This window comes from Taudactylus pleione, unplaced genomic scaffold (genome assembly GCF_031769625.1).
Source record: "Taudactylus pleione unplaced genomic scaffold, aTauple2 ptg000372l, whole genome shotgun sequence".
Taxonomy (NCBI): domain Eukaryota; kingdom Metazoa; phylum Chordata; class Amphibia; order Anura; family Myobatrachidae; genus Taudactylus; species Taudactylus pleione.
The window spans coordinates 10462243-10477463 of record NW_028284773.1 but is presented as its reverse complement, the minus strand read 5'-3'; the positions used below and the strand labels follow the sequence as shown (position 1 = coordinate 10477463).

The 15221-nt window shown below is 41.6% G+C and overlaps 1 protein-coding gene across 1 annotated transcript in view; it reads right to left on the bottom strand.

Annotated features, from left to right (window-relative positions):
• Positions 1-15221, bottom strand: part of LOC148508277 (IgGFc-binding protein-like) — a 175951-nt gene that overhangs the window by 31193 nt on the left and 129537 nt on the right. The window contains exons 61-75 of the mRNA XM_088444705.1: positions 14311-14594; positions 13891-14168; positions 8637-9229; positions 7974-8547; positions 7547-7746; positions 7083-7463; positions 6267-6550; positions 5663-5934; positions 5439-5558; positions 5039-5161; positions 4450-4572; positions 3530-3652; positions 3308-3373; positions 2354-2473; positions 1209-1340 (exon numbers count right to left, since the gene is read on the bottom strand). Coding sequence (XP_088300831.1) covers positions 1209-1340; positions 2354-2473; positions 3308-3373; positions 3530-3652; positions 4450-4572; positions 5039-5161; positions 5439-5558; positions 5663-5934; positions 6267-6550; positions 7083-7463; positions 7547-7746; positions 7974-8547; positions 8637-9229; positions 13891-14168; positions 14311-14594 — 3673 coding nt within the window. The remainder of the gene's footprint in view (positions 1-1208; positions 1341-2353; positions 2474-3307; positions 3374-3529; positions 3653-4449; positions 4573-5038; positions 5162-5438; positions 5559-5662; positions 5935-6266; positions 6551-7082; positions 7464-7546; positions 7747-7973; positions 8548-8636; positions 9230-13890; positions 14169-14310; positions 14595-15221) is intronic.

Sequence of the window (15221 nt, the reverse complement as noted above, 5' to 3'; positions counted from 1 at the left end):
AGGGGGACCTCTACTGGGGGCACTGTATAAGGGGCACTGCATAGGGGGAACCACTACGTGGGGCCCTGTATAAGGGGCACTACTGGGGGCCCTGCATTGGAAGGACCAGTACTGGGGGCACTGGATAGGGAGGACCACTACTGGGGCACTGCATAAGGGGCACTACTGGTGGCACTATTGGGGGCACTGTATAAGGGGCACTGCATAAGGGGACCACTACTGGGGGCATTGTATAAGGGGCACTACTGGAGGGTACTTTTTAAGGGACACTACTGGGGGCACTGCATAAGGGGGACTACGACTGGGGGCACTGTACAAGGGGCACTGCATAATGGGGACCACTACTGGGGGCACTGTATAAGGGGCATTGCATATGGGGGACCACTACTTGGGGCACTGTATAAGGGGCACTACTGGGGGCACTTATTAGGGGGAACCACTACTGGAAGCACTGCATAAGGGGCACTACCTCGGGCACTGCATAAGGGGCTCTGCTACTGGGGGCCCTGTATAAGGGGGACCACTACTGGGGGCCCTGTATAAGGGGTACTACTGGGGGCTCTGTATAAGGGACACTACTGGGGGCACTGCATTGGGAGGACCACTACTGGGGGCACTGTATAAGGGGCACTTTATAAGAGGCACTACTGGGACACTATATAAAGGGCACTGGATAGGGAGGGCCACTACTGGGGCACTGCATAAGGGGCACTACTGGGGGCACTGTATAAGGGGCACTGCATAGGGTGGACCACTACTGGAAGCAATGCATAGAGGGGACCACTAGTGGGGGCACTTTATAAGGGGCACTACTGGAGGGCAATTTATAAGGGACACTACTGGGGGCACTGTACAAGGGGCACTGCATAAGGGGGACCTCTACTGGGGGCACTGTATATGTTTATGTTGGAAACGACCAGCGATACGCACGCCCGCTGGTCATTTCAGACATCTATCATCGCCCGTACATGCTGGTCAACCTGAGGATCATGTCAGGTTCAGCATGTATGGGGATGATGGATGTCCCTACACTGAACGACTGAACGTTAGCGTAGACACATCAAAGATGGAGAAACATCAGCACGATTACAATGTCATAATCGTGCTCTCGTTTCTCCGTATTGTAGTTGATAGGCACCTTTAGCTCTGCCAAGATGCTAAATAGTTTGACAGAACAAGTAGTTTACATTGCAACTACTCTCACTTACGTTTAACCTCTGGTGTGGTAGGTCGTTCGGTAGTACTTCTGGTAGTACTTGTAGACATAGTTGAGGTTCTTGTGGTAGAAGTAGTGGTTGAAGCTGAAGTTGTGATTCTGGGTGTTGTTGTAAAAGTTGTACCTAAATGGGAAAATAATAAAAAGATAATTAGATACAGTAGTTTAAATTCTAATGTTGAAGAAGCTTGTCACACACAGAAAACACAATGTTAGATGGCTCATACATCTGAGACTGATTGTCGCAATTCCCGGATCCCCTCACACCTGGGTCGGGGCATTAGAGAAATCCAACATGTTGGATGTTCACGAATTTGCCGATCCCAACCAAAACATGATTAGGAGCAGTGAGGCATTATAGAGAAATTATAATAATACATATTACAGTTCACATGACAACACAAACAGTTTGCAATAGACAAATATAACAATTCCATGTACAATATGACATAAAATCTGAATAAAAAGTGTAATTTACAAACATTGTATAAGTCTGTGTTTGCAACTACTATTGAGTTAAAATGCAGAGTTTCCCAAATTCTTGAGGGATCACTGATCATAGATGCCTGTCGATCGGCAGTTTACATCACCAATCAGCAGATGGGATCGATGACGGGGGATCGGGAAATTGCTGTGCTGAGGTATGACCCGCATATTATCTTAATCAATGCAGAATTCAATATATGCCAAAGTTGGCCACACACGTGTATCCAAAATGGACAAGTCATTTGGTGGACAGACAAAAAGAACCCACAACTGCCTCATGCTCCGTTCTTGATCATTATGTTTGAGTCACTCATGTATGACTAAATGCAATCTCCACCTACAATTACCCCTGTCTTGAAGTCAGTGTCTAGAATTAATATTTTGGTGTCAGTTACAAAGCATTATTTATTTTAGAAAAGTATGAATGTTCTTTCCTACTTAGACCATAATATTAAATAACATGCTATAACATGCTACAGCATTAAACTGAGTTATTTGTTTCATTTTGTTGGATAAGTGCAGCTAGTCTTCTCCCTGCACTTACACTATAAGGCTGATTCCTTCTTTTTCTTTGCTTTTTTTGTAGCTGTAAATGAGGCCCCATAAGATGCAATAGAACATATAGTTTACATTGCAGCTACTCTCACTTACTTGCAACCCCTGGTGTGGTAGCTGGTGCGGTAGTACTTCTGCTTGTGGTTGTAGCCATAGTTGAGGTTACTGTGGTAGGAGTAGTGGTTGAAGCTGAAGTTGTGGTTGTAAAAGCTGTATCTAATTGGGAAAAAAATTAGATTGCTTAAAGTCTCACCTTGAAGAACCTATGACACACAGTGAGAAACACTGTTATCTGGTTTCAGTTACAAAGCATCATTTATTCTAGAAAAGTCAGAATGTTTCTTCCTTCGCAGACCATAATATTAAATAACATCAATGGTTTAAACCATTAAATTATTTTTTTTTTTCACCTTACTCCATGAATGCTGCTAGCCTTCCGTCTACTTTGGCCTGATTCTGAGTTGGTCACAGCAATGACGTGACTGCATCTTTTGCCACAGTTATGTCTGTGACTTTATGCTAATGCTGCTGCAAAGCCCTGGTGTACAATACATCCATACGTCCGAATGGGCAAAGACTGAAACACTCACTTTCAGCATCTTTAGACTCTCAAATACAGCTTAGTCCATCTTTAGGCACCATCATCGGTTGCACCATCAAAACTTGCACCAGCCCCATGCTAGGTGCAAGTTCTCCAATGTAAGCGATGAAGCATCTTTGTATGCAACCACTTTCAGCGACACACTCGCCCCACTCCCATAACGCTCTCATAAGATTCCTGATTTCCGTGCGTCTGAATAGTCACCTCCCTGTCACTGCCCAGGAATGGCAAATACATTTCTAACATGTCAGAGAATATAGGACTGAATCAGTACTGCGACAACAATCAGAACGCATGTGTGGTGTGACTTAGATGCCTGCACAGTAGAAAAACCCCGTTCCACTGTGTCCGACATCGGCAGTGCTTGCAACTCAAAATCAGGCCATTTATGTTTAAATTTCGATAGTATAATATACTGCATTGCCATTAAGTCTGTGAATATGAATTACCTGGTTGTGGGTGTGTAGTTGGAGAAATTGATGTGGTAGATGGAGCTGTTGATGGTCTATTTGTATCTGTAAGAAATTTAAAGACGATTTACTTACACTACACTTTAAATTATGAGGATATAATTATGAGGATTGCGGGCATGTTTGTTCATTCCAATTGTAATATTAATTGTTATTCCTTTTTGACAGACAACATATGTGTAATAACTTCTGCTCTTTTACCTGTAATACCTGGAGTTGTAGAAACCGTGGTAGATATTAGTGGTGGAACTGTACTAGTAGCAGAAGTTGTAGAAGATGGAGAAGTAGATGTCGTAGACAAAGTTGTTGATGGTCTATTTGTATCTGTGAGAAATTAAAAGACGATTTACTTACTCTACAGAATATTTTCTGGATTACTTTAAATTATGAGGATATAGGACCTCATTCAGAGTCGGTCGAAGCGGCCGCACGGTCGTACGCCACCGATGTTCGCTATATTGCGCATGCGTAAAGTTCGCAATGAGCGTGCGCAAACTAGCCGCTACGATCAGAAATTTCTCTCTCCTTGAACACAGCCAGGTCGGTAGTTTGAGTGACAGATTGAGGTGTTTGTGGGTGGTAACAGGGGAAGGTGCTTAAAAACGGGGGAGTGGAGATCCGAACGCAGGCGTGCCTAATTATGCGAACGGCGTTTTGTGGGAGTGCATATGGTTTATGGGAGTGCATAATTAACAAATTAGCGTCATGGCACATGTGACATGGGAGGTTTTCACACTGACATGATCGTAGAGTTTAAGAGAGGGTATGGTCAATCTTAAGCTCTACGACCAGTTTCGATGGTTGCCGATGGTCTCGATTAATCCTTATATGCCCGGAGATGACGTGCAATGCGTACGAGAAGGGGGCGTATTTTTTTGTCTTCCGACCGCTTCCTCCCCTTGGTCGGCCAGCTACCGATCCGAACTTAGGGATGCAACTTGCGAGGGAATCATTTACATATACGGCCCCTTTTCGCGTACGACCGTGCGGCTGCTTCGACCGACTCTGAATGAGGTCCATAATTATGAGGATTGCGTACATGTTTGTTTATCCTAATTGTAATATTAATTGTTATTCCTTATTGACAGACAACATATGTGTAACAACTTCTGCTCTTTTACCTGTAATACCTGGAGTTGTAGAAACCGTGGTAGATATTAGTGGTGGAACTGTACTAGTAGCAGAAGTTGTAGAAGATGGAGAAGTAGATGTCGTAGACAAAGTTGTTGATGGTATATTTGTACCTGTGAGAAATTTAAAGATGATTTACTTACACTACAGAATGTTTCTGGATTACTTTAAATTATGAGGATATAATTATGAGGATTGCGTACATGTTTGTTTATCCCAATTGTAATATTAATTGTTATTCCTTATTGACAGACAACATATGTGTAACAACTTCTGCTCTTTTACCTGTAATACCTGGAGTTTTAGAATCCATGGTAGATATTATTGGTGGAACTGTACTAGTAGCAGAAGTTGTAGAAGATGGAGAAATAGATATCGTAGACAAAGTTGTTAATGGTCTATTTGTATCCGAGAAATTTAAAGACGATTTACTTACACTACAGAATGTTTTCTGGATTATTTTAAATTATGGGGATATAATTATGAGGATTGTGTACATGTTTGTTTATCCCAATTGTAATATTAATTGTTATTCCTTATTGACAGACAACATATGTCTAACATCTTCTGCTTTTTTACCTGTAATATCTGGAGTTGTTGGAACTGTGGTAGATATTATTGGTGGAACTGTACTAGTAGCAGAAGTTGTAGAAGATGGAGAAGTAGATGTCGTAGACTGAGTTGTTGATGGTCTATTTGTATCTGTGAGAAATTAAAAGAAAATTTACTAAAATTTACATGGATCTGATAATACAAAAAAAAAAATAACAAAGACATCTGAAAAACATTTTCATCTAATCACAAATATTATGTTTCTAGACCCCAAAGGAAACACTCAACTTGTTGCATACACTCTGCTTTATGAATTATTGTGCAACATTTTGAGGATAATGTGCATGTTTCGTTCATCACAATTATAGTAATCATAGCTAGTCATTAATGGTACACAACATTTATCTGACAACTTCAGATCATTTACCTGTAATATGTGATGCTGTAAAAGCTGTAGATTTTGTCAGTGGAGCTAAACTAGTAGCAGGAGTTGTAGAAATTGGAGAAATAGATATCCATGCTGGAGTTGTTGATGTTCTATTTAGATCTGAAAAAAGGAAAGAACAGTTACCAAATCTAATACGAACATTAAAAAATACTCAAAGAAACTTAGTAGAGACTTAGTAAACTTAGTAATCACTTGGATCTTACCACAAATAGTATTATGTATCCAGTCTCCCAAAGAAACACCCAGCTCTTCACAAGCTGCAGCATAAGACTCTAGAACATAGCAGAGCAGATCATCACTTCCACCTGTGATACATTGATCAAACACACAACTCTCAAAGTACTGGTGCGGCCGTAAATGAGCATGGCAAGGACTGAATGGGCCATTGTTTTGTCTAATGATCCAACATTTCAGTTCAGCCTCTTGTTGTAAAGATGGAGGGCAGACCTGTGGTGGTGGAGGAGTAGAATTGCACCTAAAGAACAAACACAAAGAATAGTTAGCAAAAAAGTTATTAATAATGAAATAATAAAAGGAACTTACTGGAACCTATTACATAATTATAGTACATATTTAGTGATTTTTTTATTTTTTTTTAATAGTCAAAACTCCTTCTGTTTATTCTAGATTTTAGCTCTATTGATCCAGATGAAAACAAACAACTCCAGTGAGCTTGTTGCTGATTTATCTTCAAAACATTAAAAATGCCACTTGGCCTAGTTCTTACAATCTAATAACCCAATCAAGATAATTATAGCGATTTTCTGTAAAGGTATAGTTTCTTAAAAGCACTATCCTGATACTTACGGCCATCCATCATCTGGGACTCTCCAACTGTTTCCAAAGTCATTCACATCAGTGACAATGCTGCCATCAGGTTTCATAAAGTCATCATGGTGGTTATCATTGTAGGTGCCGCACAAGCCACACAATGCTCCTTTGTAGTTCTCCTTCACTCTAACAAATAGCTCATGATCCCCATTAAACTGAAGCTCGAGGCCAAAGTTTGTACTAACAATAACATACTTGCCACTTCGTGTAATGATTATGTCAGACACATTAGCAGGAAGAGTAATGGAAACATTGTTGACCTAAAAAATAAAATTTGAGAACATATTATTAGATATAAAAATAAACTACAGTAGTAGATAGTTATGGTCAAAAGAAGGTGCAGAAATGCCAAGTATCACCCGCTAACATACCGTACATGAATACTGCAATCAAACCTGCTAAAAATAGCATTACTATGTGCCACACAATTTCTTACATACATACGGTACCTGCACAATTGAAAAAAAAAGATGTGATGTGAGTCAGGGCGCTAAAATTCTAGTCGCCTTGGAGTGAATGTATGTATCAGATACTGTATATACTTCTACTTATCTTTTCAATATAGACAAGAATCTTTGTCTATATTGAAAAGATAAGTATTAGTATATATCTGATACATACATTCACTCCAAGGTGACTAGAATTTTAGCGCCCTGACTCACATCACATCTATCTTTTTAATTGTTTTATTCTTTGATCTTTGGGATGATCATTTTGATGTGAATAGGTGGCAGCAATTTTTCCTTGTGTGGAGCGCCCTAAACCTCTTATATATATCATTCAAACTGGTACCTGCACAATGTTGTTCTTTTCAATGAAGATCTCTATTCCATCCACAGTGAGGGTGACAGAATTAATGGCTGTCCAGCTTGGGTTACCTCTGTGTTCATTGCGTGTGGTGACGCTATAGCTGTGTGATGTGTTAGCACATGTCTCAGTCACAGTGTAGGTACAAGCTCCCTGGAAGTGGTGGACTGTGCCATCAAAGGTGGTGTAATGGGGGTCTCCATAAATGTGGCAGGTTGCGGTGCTTGGCGGATAGCAGCCTAGTAACCCATCTTGAACCTTGCATATTTCATCTTCTGCACAGGACATTGGACTACAGATCACTGAGTTGCCACCCAGACATGTACAGTTGCTCTCACAGTTGCCTTGCAAGAACTGCTCTTCTTCCTGTAAACAAGCAATATATATTACAGTTAATAATGTTGACAATTTTAGAATGTTAATATTAAAACTATTTGTTCCCCACTTACTTTATAATAAATGTCATTGTACAAACAGCCACAATTTAACTTGGGAACACAAGTTCCACCACTGATGACATAACCCTCATCACATTCACAGCCTTCTGAACATGGAATGCTGCAGTTCTCCGGGGTGTCTGGCTCTACACATGTTGCCGGACAGGCAGACGCACATGTGCTAAAGTGACTATCGGGCGGGCATTCAGGAGCTAAAATTACAGAGTTTGATCAATTAGACACAGATTGTATTTTACAATTAGTAAAGAATTTCATATCTGTCTAAAAGCAATTTTAAGACTCAAGAACATAAAACAAAATGTGTAAATCGACAGTAAAAGAACAACATAAACCAATAGATAAATAAACAATCACAAATATTTTATATGAGAAAATTATATTTTGCTAATAGAAATAAAATTACACTTGAGATACTCACCGCAGAAGGTGCTGTTTCTCCAGGTAATAGATATACCTTCCTTCTGACAGGCATCAGCATAAGCTGATAACAAGCTGCACAGAGTTGCTGGATCTCCATTAAGAGCGCACATGTCAAAGACACAGCTGTCATAGAATCCCCCAGGACTAATGACAGAATTGCATATATAGAAAGGACCGTCCTTACTAATCAGCAGTCCACAGAATGTATCACTTTTATATATATCCTCTGTCTCTGGTAGGCAAGGTGGAGGGGGTGATGGCTCAGGATCCTCAGGATAACAAAGTGGATCATCATCTTCTACCATCCAGCTCTGTCCAAGTTGTTCAGTTGTCTTTGCTTGTTCTCCATTTGGCATCATGAAATCATCTGATTTGCGCCCATTAAAGTTGCCGCACATTCCACAGGTGAGTTCTGCAAAATTACTTGGAACTTTCACATCCACAGAGGTATCTACATCATAAGCCACAGTCAGTCTGAAATCAGTCTGCAGACTAACATATTTTCCAGTCCAGGTCACGGTCACTGCTCCTTCAGCTAAGGTTACTGGGAGTGTAGTCCAGATCTCATTGACCTGTTACATATATATCAAGAAAATAAAATTAAAATCAATATAAAAGGTATTTATGATCTTCTAGGAATCCATTAGATGTTCCTACTCACCAAAACACGGTCCCGCTCATTTCTCATCATTTGGACTTTATGGCTGTAAACTTCAACAAGAACATGCTTTACATAAGATATTGTGGAATCTCCACGATGTTCATTCTTTGCTTGTATGTTGAAATAATATGGAGAACTGTTGCAGACCTTGGCAAGGGTGTATGTGCATAGACCCATGAAATCGTGATTGACTCTGTCGAAAGTGTCATAATGGGGGTCATTATGGACCCTGCACACACCATATGTGAAGTAATAACAGCCAGGGACTCCATTTGATATTCCACAATACTGGTTACTGGGACACATATCATCCCAGCAGGTTAAAGCACTTCCTGGTGAGGGGCATTTACATTTTGTAGCGCAAGTATCATCTGTCCAGAACTCAGAGTCTACAGGATAATGCTTATCATCTGCCCAACATCCACACTTGTCAGCTGGAACACACTTCTTGTCATAGAGGATATATCCTGAATCACAGATACAGGATTCAGTACACGGTAGGTGGCAGGTGGATGGGGATCCTGGATTGACGCAGGTAGCTGGACAGGCTGTTCCACAATGCTCATAGTGACTATTCGATGGACACTTCAGGGCTGCAAAAGAACACAGAACATGTTTATTCTTTTATATAATGAAAGATAGTTAGACAGCCTTCTTCAATATCTTGTTCTTTTTGGCTTTGTCTAGTTACATCATGGCAAGACTAACTTTTTTTTATGGATGTGGAAAACTTTGTTACACATTTTGTTAGCCACTGAACTCGTATATCAAATAACAACTAACAGCTGCTGTATTAATTTTCAATGGGAAAAGTGACATCAACTTCAATGGTGTGATCCGTATGCTGAAATACAGTTTGCTCCATCGGTAATGAAGAAGCCTTGTGTGCATTTGGTGGGAGAATTCTAGGGACTATGGGGGTCATTCAGACCCGGTCATTAGCGCCAATGCGCTCGGACCGGGTCGATGGCCCCCCACAGAGCATGCGCACGACGACGCCGGCGCCGTCGTGCGCATGCGTGAGACCCGCTATGACCGACAGCGCCGGTTATAGCAGGTCTGGATCCAAAGGGGGCGAGCTGTCGATGTTGATTGACAGCTCACCCCGTTTGGAAGGCGGGCCGGGGGGGTGGCAGCCCAAACGGAGGCCTGCCGTTTGGGGGAGGCCCCACTGACATCACTAGTGATGTCAGTGGAGAGCTTCTGGCTCTGACAGAGCCAGAAGCTCTCTGGGGCTTACGACAAGGGAGACCCTACCCTAGGGTCTCGTCGTAAGCCCCGATGGTCGCAATGGTCTTGACCATCGCGACCATCACCTTAGGCGGTCGTAAGGCTGTGGGTGTTAACCCACAGCCTTACCACCGCAAAGGAGGACGTCTTGAAAATTCAAGAGGTCCTCCCCTCATTCAGACCGACCGCACGCTCTGTGCGACTGGCTCTGAATGAGGTCCTAGGAGTGAAAATGTTTCAATATTACCCAAGTATCCCTCCAATGCTGCTCACCTGGGCGTCTATTTGTAACTTTATAAGGATTAATATTGTTTATCTTTCCATTAATTACACTATTTTAATTTGGGATTAAATAATCCATCATTAATATTTAGTTACTCTTAGAAAATATTCACAATAGTGCAAATCATTGACAGTGAAAGCTGTTCCTTTCCCTATTCCTTTAATCTAGAAAGTATTTGTTTTACTAATAAAACTGTACGTATTTGGGCTCAAGTACCAGTTCACTAAAGGAAAAATTATAACATAGAAAATATTAATACTGCATGACATCTTATGTCCCCTTAATAGCTTATCAATATTAAATTCAGAGATGTACGCAAACCCGATGGTTACATACAGCTCCGATGTTTGTTGAACTGTGCATGCGTACGACCCGCACTGAGCATGTGCAGATTGGATCTTGTATCATCAGATGCAGTGCAGCTGCATACTTAGGTGAGTGACAGTCTGCAGCTATTTGGCGTAAGGAGGGAGTGGCAACAGGGCACATTTTCCAAAATGGGAGCGTGTCAGCCCCTGAGGCCAGGGTCTGCGTTCCTGGTCATCCTGAGTTACTCAGATGGCCAATGTACAAGCAGGTGATCCAATGCTGCATCTTCAGATTAGAGGAGGTGGCAGGGGGCGTCTATTTAAGCAAGACACTTCTTGCTGCATTAGCATTTTATCACACAGCCTCTGTGTACAAAGACACAGGCGCAGTGTGATTAGTGTAATCGCTGATTCTGGCCTTATGTTTGTAGATTTGGGTGACACAGGGACTGATTCAGAGATGGGCATAACTCCCATCACTACTGCCATCCTGTATTAAGCGTCTGTGAGAAAATATGCAAATGTCATAGCCGCTGAGATTTGTATTAAGATGCCCACAAAGGCTTGTCAAGTTCACCACTTGCATACACAGATGCACCATTGGTCGCACATCGGTTGCAGCATCAATGTTCAGAGCAACCCTATGGTCGCACAGAAAGTCCATCGGAAGTAAGCAATCGAGGTCTTAACCACTGCATACGGATTTTTTCTACGTCCAAGTCCTCACATGACCACCGGTGGTAATGAAACTTGGCTCGTGCGCAGTGCAACTCAACGCACGTGCTGGACAAAAATAATCGCTCAACGCTGCAAACATCGACATTGTGTCCACCTCTTATTTAGTCCCACAACTGTGTGATGTGAAATCACATTAACAACAGAGCAGTATTTGTGTTTTTTTTCTAATTTTATAAGGTGCTAGAGAGAGAGAGAGAGAGAGAGAGAGAGAGAGAGAGATATACAGAGAGAGAGAGAGAAAGAGATACAGAGAGAGAGAGACAGACCTTTTGTTTTTATAGACGCAGCAGTTTGGGTGAGCTAACATATTTCTCCTTTTCACATATATTAAACAGCCAATTTTCAGTAACTGCTAATCGTATAATGCCATACTTGCCTAGTCTCCCGCGACGGCCGGGAGCCTCCCGAAAATTGGGTGCCGCTCTCGGCCCCCCACAAGAGTAGGCAAGTCTCCCAGAATTGCTGCCGACTTCCCCGAACCAGCCCACACTGGCCCACACCCACCTGCAAATAGCGAGCAAAAGTGGGTGGTCCCACAGCACCAATTACGTGATCCGTGCTGAATCACGTCATCATAGCCCCGCCCCCTGCATTACATTGCTTGGATTACTGGCATTTTAAAGTAGGGAGCGTTGCTGCGATGACACTATCATACCAGCACGCACACCAACCACCCACTTAAGGCCCCCACGTCCCCTGTTGCACCAACCTGGCAGGGGGACTGCCGAAATGTCGGTAATTATGTACAATGCATTGATGATGAAAAGAGCATTGTCACACACCTTGGCACATGGTAAGCATAAAAATTGTTTTACCAAAGGCTGTGAAGCTAATAATGCACCACCAGACAGTGTCAATCTCTGCCAACAAGTGAAATTGTCCAATTCAATAAATAAATGCCATACATTATCTAAAGGACAGTCGCCAAAGCAAAATGAAACATTGTAGGTGCAGTATTTGAATATGTGCTCTCCTCATAGTGGCAAATTTAAGCAAAATTGCAATCACGGCATAACAAATATTTATACTATATATAATTATTTATACACACATATATAGTATATATTCCATAGACAAAAAACTTTATGGTATCACATGTCCTATTAAGACTTCTTAGACATGATCTGAAATTTCACAAAACCTACAGTACAGTAAAAGCAATGAAATTCCAAATTATTTAGGCTGATACCTTAATGGACGTGTTCCTTGCGCAATACAGATATGGTATGGTATCACACCCTGTGGTTAACTGCAGATTCAGCACTCTAATAGAGTGAGACTGCTGGCACTCACAAAATGGTGGAGCTGCTAATTCGCAGAATTGTGTGCTCATTGGAATAATCACATGCAGTCTATGCAACTGAGGTCTGAGCAGTTATGTGGCACACACATCCCACTCAGTGCCCACAATCTTTACATTCGGTCACCACAACAATCCCACTGGGTTCCAACATCCTTCTCACTCCATACATCCATCTCATTCAGAATACACATTCAGCTCCCTATGGGGCCTGTTCATTATAACTAAAAAATTGATGGAGGTAATTAGGTTTAGAACTCGCATTGGAGTTCTACCTAATTACCGGAGGAAGTCATCATTCCTCCTCTCCATAAGTATCTATTCGGAAAAGCTGTAATTTTTGCGGTGACAGCTTTTCAGAAAATAGATACTTTTCCCTGCCTGCTCTAACTTACTGCAGCTGTAATCAGTGCTGCGAATTCGCCGTTACGTTCACAAAAGCGGCGCATACACAGCACTGATTACAGCTGCAGTAATTGTGTCCCTTGTGTCAGCCTTAATGATCAGAATTTCGTTGCTTATTTTAGTTTGAGTGGCAGAAATTCGGTAGGTTTTGTGAAATTTCAGATCATGTCTGAGAAGCCTTAATGGGACATGTAAAACTGTAAGGTTTTTTGTCTATGGAACTTCATTGCTTTTTTTATAATTTATTAACCATAAGGGTTTGGAGGAGAAAACCGGGCCACCTGCAGGGGAAAAGGGCAACAAAATGGTACACTAGCATGGGTGGAAGAGGGACAGCACATAGGAGGTGTTTTGGGGGTGCAGAGGGAGAGACGGCTGCGGGGGCGGACTGTAGGTGTGTGGGCCAGTGGCAGCAGTGGCAGTGAGGAGCAGTGGCAGCAGCAAGGCAGTGCACAGGGGCATCAGCAGGCAAAAGAGGGACTCAATGACGCTGGGAATGCATCTGAGAGGAATAAAATCAATAAGACACAGATGCATAGACGGATCAGTGAGATCCATCCATGTATCTGTGTAAAAAATGTAATATGTGTAAAATAAAAGAAGTATATAAAATTACGTTCCACCCCCCCAAAGCACAACCAGCCCCGGGCTTTTCACTGAACGTCCTGGTTGTGAAAATAGAGGTGACAAAAAGCATAATGGTCCAGTGTATTTAGCATAACCAGCACTGGGCTTTTCAGAGCCAATCCTGGTTGTCAAGATACAGGGGACAAAATACGTAGGGGTCACCTGTGCACAACCTGGACTCAGCGGAGGCGGTCCTGGTTTTGGAAATACAGGGGACAAAAAGAGTAGGGGTCCCCTGTACTTCCCATAACCAGTATAATGTGAGAACTGCATTTGATGAGCCAGGTTCAAATACTAGCTTTTTAAATTTTATTATGGACTTTTAAATAGTAAGAATAGTATGAAAATATATAGCTGACTTACGACAGAAAGTGTTATTTCTCCATGGATCGATTGTAACTCCATTAGACTGACAGGCCTCCGCATACGCCTGAAGGCTATCACACAGAAGTTCCATATCCAGATACAGTTCACACAGGTCATACGCACAATTCGTGACAAATACTTGTGGATCTATTACATCATGGCAATTTTTAAATGGGCCGTTCTTGTCAGTGATCATTCCACAGAAGCTGTTGCTGGCAATCATTTCCTTCTCATCCTCTGTACAATTTGAAGGATGTTCAACTCCTGGAGTGCATCTTTAATATAAATTGATGTCTAGTTATATTTTACCCAAAGGCCCTTTGACATACACAAGACGTCAATGACAATGTATAATACAGCACATAATTCATTATGAACACTGCCAAAATGTCAAGAGTCAATATAACAAGGTCTCACCTGGTGTCATTGTCAACTTGCCAGCTGTTACCAAGACTGGCAGAATCTTGTTCTAATTTACCATCTGGATTTAGGAAATCATCAGTTGCATTTCCATTGAAATTTCCACAAAGTCCACAAACTTTACCGAAGTAAGCGCCTGAAAGTGTCACCTCCAATTTATGTTTCCCGTTAAACTTCACTTTTAGTCCAAAGCCTGTTGTCACCAGGACATTCGATCCACTTATGATTATGTCAACATCAGGCAACAGATGATGCGGCAGAGTCACTACCTGTCCATTCACCTGTAAATGATACATTTTAGATAATGAAAAATTATAAATAGCTATAATTGTGGTGTATTTGGGGAGCTAGAAAAACTATGTGGGACAGTGTTGGCAATCTCTTCATGCCAAAACCAGTACAATGTAAGTTGCTTTGATGAAAGTTTTGATCCTGATTGATGGGTCATCGGTGTGGAACTCATGAAATAGTCCCTTGTATAATACAAAGGCAACTTTGATGTCTCTTCAAACTACAAAAGTAAGACACCCCTGTTAACAACAATATTTTGACTTATAAAGAAACACCATTTTTGTGATGTACTTTCATGAGACATCCTGATATACTAATACTATTATGTGCAAAGTCATATAAAAAAGCAATTAAAGGGATATTTACTTTGGGGCTATAAATTCCTTAATGCAGCCATCTGCCTGCTATCAGAAATAGCATGTAAGCTTATAATCGAAATCCCTTGTAATCTATGCAGGTTCATTGTTACAGTACAAGAGAAGAGTTTTCTATTGACAGCTGCCTTGTAATGACTGGATCCAATAGAGGGAAGCCTGTTACTGTATTCTGTATTAACTGCTGCTTGCACCTATTGTGAGAGGCATCTCAGTGACAGCTGTGGTGTGAGTGATTGAACT